Here is a 20,924-nt window from a genome sequence, read left to right on the forward strand (position 1 = left end):
GATTGTCGTGGGACCGGTGTGACTTCTCAGACAAAAATAGATTAAGCTCCCGTTATCACCACTTACTGCATTTTTTTTTATCTAATACTATATATGTTATCATATTGTGCGCAGATAATTTGGCAAGACGTTCTTTCCCATTTGTTGATTTCCGGAATGTTTTCGTGAGCAAAGAGTCTAGAGATTTTTTGTTGCCCGGATAATGTCTACAATAACGTCAATATACACATATGCGAAACCGATGTTGAAGATATTTCTAATGCTAGGATCCCATCATTCGGAATGCATTAATTCGTAATCCAAGAATGGAAGGGACAAACCCAAAATCCACATTGCGAAGCGATTTTCTTCAACGTTCCAATATGGTATTGATTTGATTATTTCTTAGGATTTCATTATCCCCAATCTTCATTTTTTTTTACTTTTTTTCGTTTCAAAAACTAATTGCGAATTAAGTGTTTCTTCGTCAATGATGTTAGTGGAACCTATAGAAAACCAGATCAGACTGAGACATTTTCTATAACGTGAACATCTCACACGAAATCATTGGCTTATATACTCTTTTTGTGAAACGTTATTGGCAGAGGTATCGAAAATTATTTGCGAACAAAAAATGCCATATGTGTCTGTTGTACGAATCAATCGAATCATGCCCTGTGTTCACATCATTAAAAAGTGATACCGCTACTTGATATAGTGCAACTGTAATTTATAATGTCCTGATGTAAACATAAAAGAGTAATGTAAATAACTGCAGAGAAAGAATATGAGGATGTCGACTGCAGATATTAACTTTCATGATGACCACCTTGCCATCAACCACACTTATTAGTCACAACGTAGAATTGCCTTAGGGTTATAGGGTATTATGGATGTAAATTGTGGAACTAATGTTTCGAAAATGGCTTAGTGTGTTAGCTTACAAAATTGTCCTTTCAACATGTTAGCCACTTGTTAGCCCACATATTTCGATTAAACTAGTTGCCTTACTTTACTCCATTTCTAAATCAACGTAATAAGCTTTTCATTGGAAACATCTTACGAAATGTTGAAACGAGAACTAGAGGCAAAGGAAAACTCATGCACCTAATTTTTTGTTCTTCTAAAGTTCCCATAACAAGAGACTGCTTGAAAGTATTATGACTATTAAAGATATGTCTCGACTACGCCAAGAATTTTGCTCTTTGAGCAATCTCTGACTGATTATAAAAAACATCCCAATAAATCGAAATCATGTGAACGACTGTTTATCCTTTTTTGAGATATCGTTTAATTATATCACTAACTTTTCCCAGATTAACATTGTTCCGCAACACTTCAAATTGCATATTGGAGTTTATATTGGGCATTTGTTTTTCTAATATGGCCTGTTTTATTTCATCCAATTTGTTTTCCCATTGAAGGTATTCAGATTCTTCAATAATATGTTGGATTTCGAGTTCTTTGATAATTTGGCCGATCCGTTCTCTAGTTTTAGGATGATCCTGTTCAAGGTCCATTATACATTGATGTTTGGCGACATGGGTGATAATGTCTATTTCTAGATAACTCAAGCTTTTATAGGCCTTGCTATTCACTATACCAGAAAAACGTTGGATAAAGTCACTTTGATATGGCGGACTAATAATGTTTACCAAGGGTCTACTATTATCATCTATTTTTATTACCTGTCCAACAAAGTACGTGAGATTTCATGAGAATAATTACGATGAATATTAAGAACAAACTTCAATGTAAAAATGGTCATCCAAGTGTTATCTTACCTTAAAGTCGAGTTTAACATATGTGCCTAGTAATTTCGTATACTTTTTTTTAAAGCGTAAGATATCTCCTTCTCTGATTCCCAGAGAACATAGTTCTGTTAACTCTTTTCCAACTCCCATAGTATGTGAAGGTGTATCTAAATAAAAAGGAAGCACACAAATGCCGTTTGTTTGCGAACGATAATTTTACAATAAAACAGAGCTCAAAGCTTACCTTGATTTTTACGCTCTTCTATAATTTTATTAATTATATGATGAAGCTCGTGAAACTCGTAAGAACAGATAAATACGGGTTTTTTAACAAAAACATGAAAATGGTTTTTATTAGGAGAAGGGCCGAAGATAAATTTAATAGTTTGTATTGGACTAAGCAATGCTTTTCCATGAAGTGTCTCTTCAACATAAGTATCAATATCTGGATGATTTTCGAGGTTCTGCAGTTTTGTTTCTTCGTCAAATGGAAGTTCTATTTTCCATAAATCAATGTCACTAGGGTCGGTATAACGAAAAATACTCTTCTTTTCTTTTCTAATCAAATACTTGAGGTGAGAAATCATTTCTTCCGACTCTGCGCTATTGCGAACGGATATGGGAAACTTTTGTGAATCTCCTTGGAGGAAGCACCAGAGCACATATTCTGACATAGTTGCAAAACTTATATTTCCAGGTGGAAATACCTACGGGTATTGTGTTTTCAATTTGAGAAGAAAAAACGATGAGAATATATGAATATATTCGCATGAAATTATAACCGGTATTAGACAATCGTAGATCACACATGGTACAATAAAATAATGAAATATGATTGGCTAACTTTACGTATAATGACGCAATAAATGACCCCTATTTTTTTGGAAGTAGAACAAACCAACAGAGTTATTTCCTAGTTCAGCTAGAATACATATGAAAATATGCTGATATATTGTTTCTCGATTGTAAATCTTGCAGGAGCATCAGTCGGAGACTGCCCAAAGGGCAAATGATAATTATATATTTTTATGCTGTATTGTGAAATCGGTTAGAAAAAACATGGACTCGAAACTAGTTGATTAAAACATCACATATATATCAGGAACAAAGCCCCAACAAATAACTGTTTTCCGTACTCAGAAGTTCAAAAAGGAGAAAAGCAGCGGCCATTATAAATGCCAACCTACGTTTCTCATCGTAATTTCTTCTATTTATTAACTCTACTCCATGTGAAAGGAATGTTTACAAGATCATTAAAACAAAGGAAATAATCGCACATGAAATCGATTAGAACTCCTTTGAAGCTTGTAATGTAAAATAATGGTTATTTCTGTTACCCTTAAAAATAACTAGCTTCTATGGAAAGAATATGGCGCATTGTCCTAGCCTGATGTTAGACTTTTTGTTGTTCAATATCAATTACCTTCTCTCGAAACAAACTATATCAAACATGTAAGTCGTATCCAAGTAACATATGTATACTAATAAAGAAATCAACAAGTAGCCTATTATTCTTCATCTATTTAATCATCGTAAATAGTACTACGATTTTACAAAATATCACGAGACAGAAGCTATTAATAATATAAGGAAGGATTCTCTGGTACCACATCATGCCCGAAGGGCCTTTAGTATACTTGTCTGCAAAAATATTCATTGGAATAGTTTGCGTATTCTTGGTTTCTTAGGGATAGTAACATCTAAAATATTTTTTCATGGAGGGATAGACTCGTGAGAACAAGTAGTAGACAAATACTATGCTCATCTCGGTTCCTCCCAGCGTTGCTTCCGAAACAATAACTGCTCATTTGTGTCTAGGGATTTTATTTTTTGTTCCGGCGGATAATTCAATACAGGTAAAAGGTATTCCACGGTATGGAATGATCATCACAAAGAAAAATAATTTAGCTGTCATCATGTAGTACAATGTTTGAGAAAGCCATAACTACGAGACAGTGTCCCTCTGGCCACTGTTAGCTTATTTATCGGACTGACAGAAAAACAATGCATCGAATAGTTCAGTAACCAACAACGTGTTATCATATGACACTCTGAACCCAGGAACATAGGTTCCTAGAATCTCCTCTTTTTAAAAGCGTGGTTGAGCGGCAAGAGCCCTTGGCTGCACCCCATTCAACCGATCGACAAAGGTTCTAACCTTGCATTTCATGTCTCAAGTGTCTAGGTTATATCCTTCGTGGTCCGCCCATGGTTTTGACCCATGTCCGTGATATACTTTGACTTGTCATGCTTTGTCATAGAAACAAATCATGCTAATTAATTTAATCCAACAATATATTATTATACTCACTTATAGTTTGTAAATTATAATCCTTTTGTCATATACGGACATTTATATCCGTGATATTTGTTGATGATGCTCCTTGTCAGATACGACCATGATATTTGTTGTCAATTGCTCATGATGATACTACTTGTCAGGTACAGACATTTATGTCCGTGATATTTGTTAATGATGCTCCTTGTCATATACGACCATGATATTTGTTGTCAATTGCTCATGATGATACTCCTTGTCAGGTACGGACATTTATGTCCGTGATATTTGTTAATGATGCTCCTTGTCATATACGACCATGATATTTGTTGTCAATTGCTCATGATGATACTACTTGTCAGGTACGGACATTTATGTCCGTGATATTTGTTAATGATGCTCCTTGTTATATACGACCATGATATTTGTTGTCAATTGCTCATGATGATACTCCTTGTCAGGTACGGACATTTATGTCCGTGATATTTGTTAATGATGCTCCTTGTCATATACGACCATGATATTTGTTGTCAATTGCTCATGATGATACTCCTTGTCAGGTACGGACATTTATGTCCGTGATATTTGTTAATGATGCTCCTTGTCATATACGACCATGATATTTGTTGTCAATTGCTCATGATGATACTACTTGTCAGGTACGGACATTTATGTCCGTGATATTTGTTAATGATGCTCCTTGTCATATACGACCATGATATTTGTTGTCAATTGCTCATAATGATACTACTTGTCAGGTACGGACATTTATGTCCGTGATATTTGTTAATGATGCTCCTTGTCATATATGACCATGATATTTGTTGTCAATTGCTCATGATGATACTACTTGTCAGGTACGGACATTTATGTCCGTGATATTTGTTAATGATGCTCCTTGTCATATACGACCATTATATTTGTTGTCAATTGCTCATGATGATACTACTTGTCAGGTACGGACATTTACTATGTCCGTGATATTTGTTAATGATGCTCCTTGTCATATACGACCATGATATTTGTTGTCAATTGCTTATGATGATACTCCTTGTCAGGTACGGACATTTATGTCCGTGATATTTGTTAATGATGCTCCTTGTCATATATGACCATGATATTTGTTGTCAATTGCTCATGATGATACTCCTTGTCAGGTACGGACATTTATGTCCGTGATATTTGTTAATGATGCTCCTTGTCAGATACGACCATGATATTTGTTGTCAATTGCTCATGATGATACTCCTTGTCAGGTACGGACATTTATGTCCGTGATATTTGTTAATGATGCTCCTTGTCATATACGACCATGATATTTGTTGTCAATTGCTCATGATGATACTACTTGTCAGGTACGGACATTTATGTTTGTGATATTTGTTAATGATGCTCCTTGTCATATATGACCATGATATTTGTTGTCAATTGCTCATGATGATACTCCTTGTCAGGTACGGATATTTATGTCCGTGATATTTGTTAATGATGCTTCTTGTCAGATATGACCATGATATTTGTTGTTAATTGCTCATGATATTTCTTCATAATATTTGTTACTATTTAACTTTGCTTGCTAGAATGTATATGATATATTTTAGTGTTAATCATTTATATTTATATCATGCTTCACATTAGGAAATATTTCTTAAAGAAATTACAAAGGAGCATAGATACAAGACTTTCAATCAGAAAATCTCTTCAAGTCTCTTTTCTATCAATAAATAATTTCAATTTTTGATAAGAAAATTAATATTTGTATTTTTATAATAATAAATATTTATTATACTACTAAATCAACATATTAGAACATGAAAAATAAAATTTAACAAAATATTTTAATAAACATAAAATAATACAAATATATTTAAATACATTAGGCTAAATAATTAAAATAATCTTAGTTATTAATAAAATAGTATTCATTAAAGCCCTCTTCAATATTTTCATCAGAATCAGATTCCTCTACAAAATCCTCTTCAACATCTTTTTCAATGTCCTCTTTATTGTCATTTTCAAAATATTCTTCTTCAATATCTTCAAAATCAAACTCCCCTTCAATATTATTTTCAAATTCCTCGATATCTTCATTTTCAATTATTTGGTTTGTCAAATTACTATCTTCAAAAATCTTATTATACATGTACTGTGACTTTTTCAAATTTGTATTAGTCTTTTGCAATTCAATTTTTAAATAATAGTAAATAGCATTCTAATAGTACAAAAATAAATATTAATTTAATTATTGTACGTTTCATGATTTAACAAATAACTTTTTACCTTTTTTTCCAATTCAGCTATAACATTTTCAATTTTTTCATTTTGTTTAGCCCAAAAATCAACAAGTCTTGTAATTTCAGTTTTTAAAATATTTTGTTCTTCCTTACTTCGGTGTAGATTATGAAATTTTTGAATAGCATTATATATAACTATTTGTGGAATTTGAATATCCACATTTATATTAACATCTAAACTTATCCAAAAAGTTGATTGATTATTTAGAACTTCATTTATTAAAGCTAATGGATAACTAGCCTGTTGTTGTAGGGGTAAAATATTTCTTATATCATTATATCTAGATATCAATTGATTAATTTTAGAAATTGAATTTGCACTAGATATTTTGATTTTTGTAGAAATTTTAGTTCCTTAATTGAAATAGGTTGATTAATAAATTAACTGTTATTATTTATAATATTGCTTACAAATGAAATAAATTTATTTACCTTTATGATTTTTGTCATATAAATATGCTGTTTTAAAAAAATATTCATTCCTTTCATTTCTTAGTTTATTAATTATCATATTAAGCTGACTGATACAGTAATTAATAAGATAATTAGAATATTTAGAATCCATTGGATTCCAACGATGAGACTCAAGAATATTCAATTTTGATTCAAGACTTTCAATCTTTTTAAGAGCATTCAATCTTTTTTTCTCAAGTGTTTCCAATTTTTTGTTATCATTAGTTTTTGAAATATTATTACTAATAAATATAGAATAGTATAAATAATAATTTTTTTTTAAAAAATTAATTTTATAAAAAATATATACTAACATTATAGTATTAAGTTCCATCAATACTTCGAAATAAGCATCTTCACTTTTTAAATTATTTTTAATTGCTTGAATAATTGAATGGGAGTAAATAACAAATGAATAAATAAATAAAAATGTAATTAAAATAATATAAAAATTATGTTACATACTATATTCATGTTCTTTTTGCTTTTGTATTATTTCTTCAATTAATTGTAAAGTTATCTGATATTGTTGCTCAAATGTAGCCAGTTTTCCTAAAGAGTCTTTCTCTACCATTTGAGCATTTCTAAATCTTTTTAAAAGATTATTGGCTTTATTTTAAATACAATAAATTCGAGAAATTATTAATATGTTGACTTATAAACAGCGCAAAAGATAAAACAAATAAATGATTTACTTAATTTTTTAATTAATTTTTGGTATATATGTTCAAGTGCCATTCCTAAAATATCTAATCTATGATTTGATTTCATGTATTTAGTTATATTTACAAACTTTCCAAGGTATGACCACAATCTTTCCAATGATTCTCCATCAGTAAGGCCAATTGATTCTATAGTCCTTGGATGATAAATTTTTTGACAACTTGGTGTATGAGCATAAGCATGAAAAATTGATACTGCCCATTTAAATCGATCTTGATATAAATGTAAAGGATTATTGGACTTAGAAATATGAGCGTGAAATGAGCAAGCAATGTCATATAAAAAAATAAATTTTTGGTCAGAATTTGGAAATTTATGTTGAAAATTATCAATTAAGCATTCTGCTAAAATATATCTATAGAATTATTAAATAATAATTAGAAATAATTGTTTAACAAAATTTTGAACCCTAATTTGGAAATGATTTTGTAGATTCTTAACACAACGTAATATTATTACCTTTCTCCCATATTTTTTAAATTAAGAAATTTCAAGGGCACTCCATGTCTGCAAGTACTACCAAAAATACCAGTATCATCAAGAAATTTAGATTTATTAAAAGATCTTAATTGATCAGCAGCCTTAAAATTTGATTCACAAGACGTAATATCATTTTTTTTGTCCTTCTTTAAAAATAAAAAAAAAATAATATTAATTTTAAATTATCAGATAATTAATGTAACTGAATTATTATTAAATATTACCTGTAATTTATTATTATAAAATGATTGATTATTTGATACCCAATCTGAAAAGAATTCCTCTGAAATTATAAATCTATCATTAACAAGTCTATTTTCATAACTATTTCCTGAACTTTTTAATCTTCTGAGTTGAAAATTTCCATCAAAAGATATAATAGTAGTTGAATTATGTTCATTTGGCTGAAATATCAGTAAATTATAAATATAATAATTAATAAATAATAATTAGATTAATTAAATAAATATACAAATAATACCTGTGGGCATGCAGGACACTCAAAATTGTTTGATTCACTTTCATAAGATTTTCTTAAATCAGCTTGTAGTTTTGATTTAAAACCAAGATATTTATGAAATGCCGATATAAATAGAGTGTATATATTCTATCATATAATTATAAATATATATTTAAAATTTAAAAATTAATATTGAATACTGATAAGTAAAATACTTACTCGATTGATATTTTGACGATATTGAAATGCCTCCAGAACTTTGCAAAATGCCAAATGTGATACTTGTGCCTCAAAAAGTAACTGATAATACATATCAAATACATCAAATGAAAATGCTAAAGTTGGATTACAGAATGATGCTGGGAATAATTTGTTTTTAATTAAAGATTCTATTATCCCTTCACATATTGGAATTTGTATATAAAACCATCCTGAAAAAAAGTAAATAGAATTAAATTTAAAATAAATATAAAAAATATATATTTTATGTATACCTTTTAAACAAATTGCTAATATTCTATTCATTGGATGTTCACATTTTCCTGCACACAATTGTGGCAGTTTAATTTCATTTGAATTGAACTGATTATTATCAAGATATATGGAACAATGGAATAAATTAATTTTGTTATGAAAATGATTAAAGCAATTATTGCAATAGAATATTTTTGGTCCACAATCCAAGCATCTTAATATAGCAGTGTTATCACAATTAAAACAAGATGGGTTGTTTGGTACTGTTTCATTATCCAACATTAAATTATATATATTGTCTAATAAAGCTTTCCAATTTGCTGCAAGTCGGTCTTGCTTTTGCTGATAATTTGCTGTTTTGGGATTATTAAGTCCATAATTATCTAATGACCTAAAATCAAATCCAATATTTTCCAATTCTCCATTTGATTGTTCCTCATTTTTATTATTACTTAAACCTTTTGCTTGGTTAGAAAATTTAAATTTTTTTGAGCCTCGAGCATATTTGTTTATAACAGTTTTTCCACCATCTTTATTATTAAAAGAAACAGAATATGGCCTATAGTGTTTTGGTCCTTTAAAATTATTGAATAAAATAATTAGAATTACTGCATTATTTTTAGAAAAAGAAAATTTTATTTTGAAGTTCTAAAAGTTCACACCTAATTTTTCATTGCTTATTTTGGTTTTAAGTTTTGAATCATCTGACTTACTATTTTTCTTTAAATCAAATAAATCTAGTTAATATTGATACTATTGTTTTATCAAATAACCAAAATATAATATTTATAAAATATTTACTTTTGAAGATTCTGATTGCTGCATTTGTTTTAAATTTATCTTCAAGAGATAAAAAATTTTTGCAATTTTAAAAAAAAGTGGACATATAAATAAAAAAAATTGATATTAAAATGTGATCGTAATAATTGTATCGTACCATAGCAAAAATAATTGATATTGTTTGTAAAAGAATATATAACAAGCAATTATTGTACATAGTTAAAAAAAATTTAAATTATAACAAATGGATTAGCGATTGTATTTGCAAACAATTAAAGACATACTATAATAATAGATCAGGAATTGTATTGTTATCCATAAAAAATATAGAACAAACAATTATTGTAATTTAAAAAATTTTGATATATTACTGGTCTATGGGAACAAAGAATTAAAAATTAGATATGTAAAATCTAGATTTGTTAGTATCATGATCTAATTGTATCGTACTATGGCAAAAATAATTGATATTATTTGTGGAAGAATATATAACAAGCAATTATTGTACATAATTAAAAAAAATTTAAATTATAACAAATGGATTAGCAATTGTATTTGCAAACAATTAAAGACATACTATAATAATAGATCAGGAATTGTATTGTTATCCATAAAAAATATAGAACAAACAATTATTGTAATTTAAAAAATTTTGATATATTACTGGTCTATGGGAACAAAGAATTAAAAATTAGATATGTAAAATCTAGATTTGTTAGTATCATGATCTAATTGTATCGTACTATGGCAAAAATAATTGATATTATTTGTGGAAGAATATATAACAAGCAATTATTGTACATAGTTAAAAAATTTAAATCATAACAAATGGTATTTGCAAACAATTAATTGTAATTAAAGACATACTATCATAATAATATATCAGTAATTGGTAGAACAAGCAATTATTGTAAAGTTTGATATATTACTGGTCTATGAGAACAAAGAAAAATAATGATAATAAATATCAGTTAAAGTTATATTATAGATTATAAGATAAGTGAAATCTAGATTTGTCAGTATCATGATCCATCTAAATACACATAATTTCATTAATAAGTATTAGCAATCATATAGTCTACGCAATAATTATTATATTTTTTTTAGTTAATTAATTCATTTGTTGCTATTAGCATTAATTTTCTGATTTTTAATAAAGGGAATAATATTAAAATCATAGGATGTGATAGTTAAATAATAAATAATATTTTCAGGTTTTATTTTTTATGACAATTAAGTGAAATATGAAAAGTTATAAGTAAAAAATAAAAATAACAGACAGTCATAAAAAAAGACTCTAAACGAGAAGAGACAAGGCTAGATTTATTCCTGCTTTCATTTTCTGGAGTTTTGGGAAGTCATGATTAGCAATATTTTTTTGAGGTTAACTACTGGTTAACTAGCTTAATTTGTAGCTCAAATAAAAGAATTTTAATAGTACAGGATGCTTTGATTTCACGAATTTCAAAAAAGTAAAAAATTACTAATCATTTTAAATTTAATAAAATCAAGATAATCGCAATTATTTTTTAATGCATATAAGTATTTTTATCTATCTTAGATTCTAGATTATCAAAATAAGCAAAACCAAACTATATTTGGAATATAAGTACAATCAGGCTTATTATTGATTAATTTCAATAATCTTTTTTATTAAAAAAAATTTTAGCTAAAAAGAATGTATTAAAAAAAGAAAGATGCCCATAAATTATACATAGTATTGTTGCGTATTACAATTATTCTTCTTTGTTATTATAAAATTTCTTAATTATTAATAAAGAATGTTATTTTTAGAATAATTAAACAACTATTTGCTATTGTTTATAAAATTGTAAATTTCTTTTTTTCGCACCCCGGTTTTGTGGGCGCGGTTTTTGGTGGGGTGTGATGTTTTATTCAGTGACAAATAAAGATCAGGCCGCTAAAAAAAACTAAGTCCCTCAGATACTTAATGTTTTTGAACTCGTGGCTGCACGTGATCAGGTGACAGTTAAATGTCACTTGTTCCTTATATGGTGAAGATCGACACAAACCGCGCCCACAAAACCGGAGTGCCTTTTGTTCTTTTAATTACGTATTTTATAAACAAAATAACAAACAATACTAGACATGTGGTGAATAACTAAGATTAGCTAATTTTATTTATTGATCTGAAACTGCTCCTTTTTATAGAACAATAGAAAACACGTTATATTTTTCTCTGTAAGTTGAATAACAATAATAAATATGATTGGTTAATCTTTGTTTTATTAGATGACGCACAAAAAAATTTTTTTTAATAAAAAAAAATTTTTTTTTAAAAGCCACGAAAAAATTTTTTTTTAAAAGCCACGAAAAATTTTTTTTTTTAAAAGCCACGAAAAAAATTTTTTAAATTTACTTAACTACACTATTTTCTAATTTTTTTAATATATAGTCAATTTTTTTTAATATATATAGTCTTCTTCGCTCTATTATCTTCATTTTTTTCATCTTTATCTCCCTATTATTTCATTTTTATTACTTTCATAAACCCATCATTTTTTTTCGCATTTTTTTTTTATCTTCACTTGCTTCCTCAAGACTTTTTTAAAATTTATTCGTTTGTATAATTTTAGAAGCTAATAATTATGGCTACTAAACCTTATAATGCAAATTCTTCCGAACCCTTAATGCTCACAGATGATGACCAAAAAGAAATTAATGCTTCTTTGTGCTTACTCTGGACGAAATTTGATGGAAGATTAAAAAATGTTGTGATTCAAGATCAACGCGCCTTTATTAATTATGGCAAACACCAAGAAAAAATTGTAATAGACTTGGTTAAGTCTAATTGTACTATTGTTAATAGAAATATATTGAATGAGGAGAATAGAGTATGTTATTATATCTGATATGTATTTGTTAATATTTTGATCTAATGATTTAATTTGTTATTATTTATTAAGGTGGAAAAGCTACAAAAGGAGTTTGATTTAAAGAATAATAATACGATAAAAAAATATAACGAAGCAATAAAAAGTTTGAAAGTAAGCAAAAACAAAATAATACTTTTTCTTATTTAATTCATATAATTAATTTATTTTTGTTAGGAAAAACTTAATGCTTCAGAAATTCGAGCTAATAAAGCAATTGAAGATTTACAAACCTACGAAATACATAAAGAAGCTCTTAAGAAAAAAATAGATTCTGAACAAGTAATAATTGAATTATTTTATTTTATTAATATGATGAATAAATTATAATTTAATTATTACTAATAAAAATGCTTTTAATAAATTATTAGACTAATAACGCTAGTCAATCATTAGAAGATGTGTCTCAAACATCTTTATTCAAAACTAATGTTGTCAATAATAATACCAATAATGAAGGGCTAGATATAATACTAACTAATGATGTTAAGTTAATGAAGTGTAAGTTAGATGATGACATTGATTTAATCTGGGAGGAATTAAATACACGACTCCATAAAATGTTTGGTTACGCAGAAGAAATAAAAAGAGGAGCAATGTTAGAAGACCTAAATTGGGCTCACGAAACCTTACCTGCATACATAAATTGGGACCGTATGAATAATTTACGTCCTATGATAAAATTTTGGTTACAAAAAGTTAATAAACAATTAAAAAAATTATCAAAGCCATCATCGGCATTTACAAATCATCCTATTAACAAGAATACTTCTGAAGAAATTGAGGATGATAAATCTGGTGAAGAATTAAATTTTAAAAAAAAAGAAAAAGGTAAATATTTAAATAATATTTAAAATTTTTATTATTTTCCTTAATATTAATTTATTATTTGCATTTATAAAGCCCTTAAAAATAGGGATAAAAAAATTGAAAAGTTTATACAATATGGACAAGAACTTCGTGAGAAGGCCATTAAAGCAATTCAAGACGACTCCCAATTAGCAACCAATAACAATGATTCTCTCGTTAATTATAATCGGAACTTAGTGAAGTCATTTGAAGTATTTTCAAATGAACCAATTAAGATTATTGATATAACATCAGCTGAGAAACGGGTTTCTCAGTGGATTTCACAAAAAGAAAGTTCTGATAAGATTGAGTCAGCGCTTAAAGTTTATAAATTTTACCACAGAATTAATTTAATTTACATCTATGAGGAGTTCAACCAGTTTGTTACAAATAAGTATGCTGATGATGTTGAAAAACAGGAGGTCCTAGAACGACAATTAGAACGAGATATGTTCTGCGCGTTACAACAGATAGCGCCACGAACGGAGCGTTGAAGAAAGGAGAGTTCAAAAAGATTGCGAGATTTAATTGATGCAGGCATCACATTTGACCAAATAGTCGACATCGGTATGACCATAACAGATTTCGAAACAGATAACATTTATTATTTGAAATTTCTATCAGCTCTTGACCTTCAAACGATTAAAAATTCATGTGAAAGTGATGATGATGTATCAGTCGAGCGGCCAAATCCAAAAATAATGTTAAATAAACTGACCAAAAGTATTAATAAAATTTCTAGTTTAAAAATTCAAGAAATTAATGAGCAAGGCGATAGGGATGAAAATGATGTTGACAATATGGAAGTAGATATTGTTAATTGTTAATATTGTAAATGTAATTTAGTAGTTACATAGTGGGTTTATTAAAAGGATAGGGCAAAAACGTAGGGTTCGACGTTTTTAATTAAAAAACATTTTTTTATTTCTTTTAATGAAAAAGTGTCAGTATATAAATGTAATAAAAGTTACTTTCTTTTACTGCTAAAATTAAAATTTATATTAGCGGCAGATACCCAGATTTAAGAGGAGTGAAATAAGTTAAAGGAATTAGAGAAGTTTGCTGTAGAGCAAATTCGCAATGAGGGACCTCAGGTCTTTTAGCAGCTTTAACAAATTTTTTTAAGGGCGGATGTTATATGTGCACAGAGTTATTAATGACATTTTTAAGAGACTTTCCAAGATTTAAGATAGTTGTATACCGAGATAATAGTAAAATATATCTAAGTTTTCAGCGCTTACTTACAAGGGAGGACAAAAAAATTGACGTCTTTGTAGCTTGAATGTAAATGGAGACAATCTACGCGGGGCCATCTATAATAGACCAAAATTGAAACGGGTTTTTTAATTTAGGTATAAAATTATGGTTAGTAGAATTAGCATAGTATATAGTTTAGTATATATAGCCTTTAGAATAGTTTAAGTATTAATTTTTATAAGTACTTCCAGAAATAATATGGAGTTAGTGGATAGTATTACAAAATTTTATAAATAAAGAATGCGCATTACAACAAAAAAAATAAATAAAATTTATATTATTTTTTATTCTTTATATTTTTAAAAAAAAATACTTTTTTTTAAAAACATTAATCACTTTTCCATTACGGATAGTCAATTTTTTTCAAACAATTATATAATTTCAACTTGTATTACAAACACAACGCTTAAATGAATGATGATGCAATGATCATTGTACTGAATTTTATTTTCAAAATAATATATATATTATAAAATATAAAAATAAAAATAAAAAAATAAAAAAATTTTATAAACAGAAAAGAATTATAATATAAAAATGTAAAAATATAAAAAAAATATAATAAAAAATATAAAAATAAAAATAAAATAAAAATATAAAAATTTTATAAACAGAAAAGAATTATAATATAAAAATGTAAAAATATAAAAAAAATATAATAAAAAATATAAAAATAAAAATAAAATAAAAAATAGAATATAGATAAAAATTTTATAAAATAGAAAAAGAATTATAGCATAAAATGTAAAATATAAAAAAAATATAATAAAAAATACAAAATAAAAAATAAAAAAAATTATTTAATGATAATAACGGTGTCGGTCTCGATCACGGGGTAAGGGGAATAATTGCGCCTGCGCTCTCTACGCTCTTACGCTCTCTACGAGGAGATCTAGATCTAGAGCGCCCGCGCTCGTGACGGTGATGGAAGGATCGGGATCGAGAGCGCCTGCACTCTCGATATTCGTATCTTCTACGGTCCACCTGATTCCTCCTTGCAGCACGAACTCTTGCTAAAAATAAAACAATTAGTTAATTATAAATGTGATAAATTAAATAAAAAAAATCAATTAAATAATAAATAGTTACGTTCGGCGAGCCAGAATTCATCTGACAACTCTTCATGAAAATGTTCATCATGAAGAGTTGGGGTGTGCGTTGGAAATCCTTCTGGATTTCCATTTAATAATCTTTTTAAATTTTCGTATCCTGACTTTAATGAGTTCCACTTAGTCCTGCATTATTTTTTTGTCGGGGCGAAGTTTGGGTGGTCCAAATTTATATTTTGAGCTACTTGGTTCCAGATTTGTTTTTGTTCATATATTGGAGTTCTACAAAATTCTTGCTGAAAAAACCGCCGATATTGAATTAATGAGAGAATACCGTCATTCGGCCACGTAACGTAATAATTAACTACTCCAATTCCACCACCAGCATTTAATTGGGCCATTTTTTAGTATTAAAAATATTATTACAAATAAAAAAAAATATGAAATAAAAAAAAGTATAAAAAAAATATTATTACTAAAAAAAAAAAAATATTATTAAGACTGAAAAAAAAAATATTATGAATAAAAAAAAAAGTTTGTGAATAAAAAAAAATATATTGTTACTATGAATGAAAAAAAAAGGTTTGCGAATAAAAAAATATTATTACTAATAAAAAAAAAAATTATTACCGAATGAAAAAAAAAATATTATAATAAAAAAAAAGATTTGCGAATAAAAAAAAATATGAATTATTATTACGAATGAAAAAAAAAATATAATGAATATAAAAAAAATATTATAATAAAAAAATGTTTTGTGAATAAAAAATATATTATAAAAAATATGAATTATTACGAGTGAAAAAAAAATATAATTATGAATATAAAAAATATTATTACTAATAAAAAAAAAAATATTATGAATAAAAAATATTACGAATGAAAAAAAATATTTGGAGTGATTGAAAAAAAAGTATTTTGAAAAACAATTGATTTAATTGAGAGTGATTGAGAAAAAATTATTTGAAATGAGAGAAATGGAGAAAAGGCTCTATATTTATAATAAATTTCTTGAACTCTATATTACGATCTTGCGTAGCAACAATTTACAAATTTTTATGATCTTAATGTAATTATCTGCATATTTTTTTCTAATTACGCTATATTCGAAGCATGTCATATTAAAAAATTTACTCAAATTATATGATGATCATTTAATGTAATCATAATTTTTAAATCCTGCATGTCATTGTATTGACATTTTTTTCTGATTATATTAATTAACAAAAAACAGGGTTCATGATAATTATCTTTGCCATTTGAATATTGCTATTCGAAGATTTGGAAGGACGTATAGATTTTATTAAGTGGTATTATTCAAAGATTACTTATGCTAATTATGCATTGCAAAATAAAAATAATTTTTATTGTGGTAATTTTAAAATTGAATTTTTACTGATGTATTTATTCTAAAATTACTATTTTAAACAAACAAAAAAGAAATATTATTTTTGATAAGGTCGATCACAAGTTTTATCAGCAGTAGAGAATAATTTATATTAATAAAAAAAAAATTTTTTTTTTTTATTGTAAATCAATTAAATATTATTTATTTTTTATAATTTATTTTATTTAATACATAATTACAATTATGACTATTTATCTGATATTTTAAAGATCGTATTTGACTATTTAGATCTTTAATACGACCTTCAGCTCCAAACGCCCGTTGAAGATTTTTCTTACTATCTTGAGAAATCTTACTTTCCCTTGCTATAATTTTAAACAAAAAGTTAAGGATATTGATGCTAAAGTCCATATTCACGAAGCTTACCTCTTATTAGTGAATTCTGCTTCTCCAAATCTTGTATACGTTTGTCCTGGGAGACCTCAATCTGTCCCAAATTATTGATGAGTTGCTGCTGTTGTTGCAACTCTCCCTGCAGTTGTTAGAGTTGTGATTGTTGTTCCATTATTTTATCATCTTGCAACCCTATATGTTTTTCTAGTTGAGAGATATAAACTGCCGAAGCAGTCCAAAAAGGAAGAGGAGAAGGGATTAACTATGCGCACTCGTTAAGTAAATTATGTTCATTACTGTACCAACTTCATCCATGACGTCTACAGTATCCTTTAAAAGACAAGGAAAAATGAACCAAGCGAGAGCATCTACAGTCAACTTTAAGCACAAGCCATATCCATTGGTACAGCTCCGCCACCGAACAATAACTTACCATTTTTATCATGACGACTTAATGGTTCCCTTATTTCTTTTTTTCGTTCTCTTCTTTTTGCCTTTATTCATTCCAAGGCCTTTCTTTTGGAACTATACGAGCGGTGTACTTTACCCATAGCGAAATAACAAGAAAAGTTCGCAAAAACATTTGGTGGGTATTTTTTTTTTTTTGAAAAAAATAAAATATTTTTCTTTTTAATAATAACTGTGGGAATAAAAATATTGAAAATAGAACTGATCAGCCGATTATGGGAAAATCCATAAATTAAATAATATAAGTTCAACTTTTATGTATTTTAAATTAAGTATATTCGGATAAATTATAATAAAATACATTTATTTAAAGGCTATTTTAATTAAAGATGAAAATGATCGATATCGAGCGATATAATACAGTGATATCGATACTATATCAAATATGTATATAAATAATATTGTCACCTGAATAAGTATCGTTGCGATGTAATATACATATCTATGAGATTGTATTTTCGTTAATATAATTTGCGCTCTAAGGAAAAAAATTTTTTTAAAGAAAAGAAACAAATTTTACAATATCGTTAGTTTAAAAAAAAGATTGATTGCAACGAGTATCATGAACAAAGAAGCTTGTGAAACAATAGGAATTTGTGAAACAGATCTCAGGGGAATCTTACCACACTATCCTGTCACAATATAAATAGTACTTTAAACGTGGTAGTACAGGTGACATTAATGCAGTGACAAATAGAGATCAGGCTAGTAAAAAAAAACAAGTCCCTCAGAAACATAATAAAAAACGTAAACATGTTAGCACGTGACAATGTGATAAAATCATCACAGGGAAGTGTGGTAAGATGTCACTTTCGCCCACCTCCTTTATTTACTTTTTAGGTATCGGAACATCAATATAGAGTATACCGATAATTAGAACTTAATTCGATCTTAATTTACTCCGTTTTGAGAATACCGCAAAATAATTGGCTGGTGACCTATGCACTTGACTGGAGTCTTGATTTGAATACCGATAAGTAAAAAATCCAGGAGAATTTTAATAATTCCAATTTACGCAGATTATCTCTAAAAACGCTATTTACCGGATTGTCATATCGTCACATGAAGATGGTAATTAATAATGCCAATCCTAGCTAAGCCACTTGCAAAATTTGCAAGTCGCTAAAGTTCCACGATGACGTTGACTTTGCTATGGAGGAACGTAAGATTCCGACCATAATTTCTAGCTGATTCAAATTTTAAATGATTTATTTTCGAACAATTTTACCAAAAGTGAGTTAATTTTTGTTCTTATTTAGTTTTAAACCTTTATTTGGTTTAGTTCGGCTTTTTTTTTATTTTTTTTATCTTTTATATACTAAATAATTCTCTTTCACTAATATTTTATATTATTAACAAAGTTCTGCTCATTATACTATACTATGTGTGTGTTTACCATATTTCCTGTAGCCTGTTCTTTGAATGTTCATGCATAAGCTGAGATCCAATTTTGTATTGTTGCTATCTTAGAATATCTTTAGCTTCTAATTCACCAGAATCAACGAACATTAGAAGTTCATTATACATAACTTTACCGACATTTTATCCTTTTGGTTGAGGTTTTCATTCAAAAAAAACTTTTCAACAACTCCTTCACCTTCTTTTTTATTCTTTTTCCTTCCCTTTTCTCCTAATTTTGATTACTTTTCAACGCCTATCCCATAGGAAATTGAAAATTCACGTTAATAGAATTAATTCAATGCAAAAAAAGTAAGATTATAATTTGAATTATATCTGTTTAAGCTTCATATTTATTACCTTATATCTAATTCATTATTACTATTATTATTATCCATAAATTCAGGTATACTAGCTGATTCTATATTTATAAAATATGTTAGTCATATATGTTTATGGAAAAAAATAATCTATTTCAGTTGATTTACCTGGTAGAGAATTGGTCAGGTTCAGTTTGTTCAGAAATCTTTGGACCAAAATGTGGAAGTGATCGGGCGCATATATAACCTATCATTTCACCAGAAATTGGCCATCTCTAGTAAAACAAATTTGAAATACCTAATACCTTTTATAGTTTGGTTTCGAATTTAGTTCTTTTTTTTTTAACATTGTTTAAATTTTCATCTACAGGTTCAAATTGATTGGTTTAATTTGCTAGCGATGTACCAGATAGATGTTCTCCATCACGGATATCATATCCAATCCGAATATACGTTTGATTGCATTGGAAATCTAAAATAAAGGGTAATTTTAAATATAAAATTTATTGAAAGTTATTTATAACAGTAGTACTTACTGCAGCATGGTGGGAATCAATTGTTGTTTTAGCTTCTCCTGGCTTAAGAAATTGCCAATCTCAAACATCAATTCGATACCATTCATTCCAATGTGCGACTATAGCCATAAGTTCTGATGAATGATAATGTGCTCCATTATCTGAGATTATTCTAATCCATTTTGGTTTGTTTTATTGTTTCAAAAATAGCTTCAAAAGAAGATGGTATCAGTTAACCAGTGATCGTAAGCCCTTACATCTAATTCTTTTCAATAAAGAAAGAGAAACATTAGTTTGACATTTCTAATCAAAATAAAACTGGAAGGAATCTACAAAAGAGTAGAGACAAGATAATTAACATTTCTTTAAAAAAAAAATAAAATAATTTACCATTTTGGCGTTCAAATATTTAAATCTGAAATTAAAAAAAATAAAATTAAAAAACGTTTCCAAATTAAAAAAAAAAATAGTAAATAAATTGTTTCACAATTTTTAAACTTACCATTTCTAGTATCTCGAATCAAAAAAAAAACTTCCAGAAATCACCTAGATAGAAAAAAATAAAACACAAGTTTTGTTATAAGTTAAAGAAAAAATATTATAAATTGTATACGTTAAAAAAATTATTATAAATAATTTTACTACCATCTAACAGTTACCTTTAAGAGGGAATAGTATTTTAAAGGCCCAGTCGCATCCTACCTGATCACCTAAAAAAAAAAAAGAAAAGTCAAAACGTTAAAAATGTTTCGTTATAG

At 27.5% G+C, this 20,924-nt stretch overlaps 5 protein-coding genes across 5 annotated transcripts; 2 read left to right on the top strand and 3 right to left on the bottom strand.

The window, feature by feature from the left end:
- Positions 1-1,247: 1,247 nt before the first annotated feature.
- On the bottom strand, positions 1,248-2,407 carry OCT59_002375 (uncharacterized protein; the record flags this gene model as incomplete). Its single annotated transcript, XM_025328169.1, has 3 exons — positions 1,248-1,667; positions 1,764-1,900; positions 1,978-2,407. 3 exons carry the CDS (start codon positions 2,405-2,407, stop codon positions 1,248-1,250), a joined length of 987 nt encoding a protein of 328 aa, XP_025167804.1.
- Positions 2,408-12,284: 9,877 nt separating this feature from the next.
- On the top strand, positions 12,285-13,912 carry OCT59_002376 (uncharacterized protein; the record flags this gene model as incomplete). Its single annotated transcript, XM_025329517.2, has 5 exons — positions 12,285-12,530; positions 12,603-12,683; positions 12,747-12,851; positions 12,941-13,400; positions 13,473-13,912. The coding sequence occupies 5 exons, from the start codon at positions 12,285-12,287 to the stop codon at positions 13,910-13,912; spliced, it is 1,332 nt and encodes a 443-aa protein (XP_025167806.1).
- A 75-nt stretch (positions 13,913-13,987) lies between these two features.
- On the top strand, positions 13,988-14,245 carry OCT59_002377 (uncharacterized protein; the record flags this gene model as incomplete). Its single annotated transcript, XM_066144457.1, has 1 exon — positions 13,988-14,245. One exon carries the CDS (start codon positions 13,988-13,990, stop codon positions 14,243-14,245), a length of 258 nt encoding a protein of 85 aa, XP_065995618.1.
- A 1,258-nt stretch (positions 14,246-15,503) lies between these two features.
- OCT59_002378 (uncharacterized protein) lies at positions 15,504-16,125 on the bottom strand (the record flags this gene model as incomplete). Its single annotated transcript, XM_066144458.1, has 3 exons — positions 15,504-15,688; positions 15,765-15,888; positions 15,970-16,125. The coding sequence occupies 3 exons, from the start codon at positions 16,123-16,125 to the stop codon at positions 15,504-15,506; spliced, it is 465 nt and encodes a 154-aa protein (XP_065995619.1).
- A 3,617-nt stretch (positions 16,126-19,742) lies between these two features.
- Positions 19,743-20,273, bottom strand: OCT59_002379 (uncharacterized protein; the record flags this gene model as incomplete). The annotated part of the gene is made up of 4 exons (XM_066144459.1): positions 19,743-19,752; positions 19,820-19,926; positions 20,105-20,123; positions 20,188-20,273. The coding sequence occupies 4 exons, from the start codon at positions 20,271-20,273 to the stop codon at positions 19,743-19,745; spliced, it is 222 nt and encodes a 73-aa protein (XP_065995620.1).
- Between the last annotated feature and the right edge of the window lie 651 nt (positions 20,274-20,924).

This window comes from Rhizophagus irregularis, chromosome 10 (assembly GCF_026210795.1).
Source record: "Rhizophagus irregularis chromosome 10, complete sequence".
NCBI classification, from domain to species: domain Eukaryota; kingdom Fungi; phylum Glomeromycota; class Glomeromycetes; order Glomerales; family Glomeraceae; genus Rhizophagus; species Rhizophagus irregularis.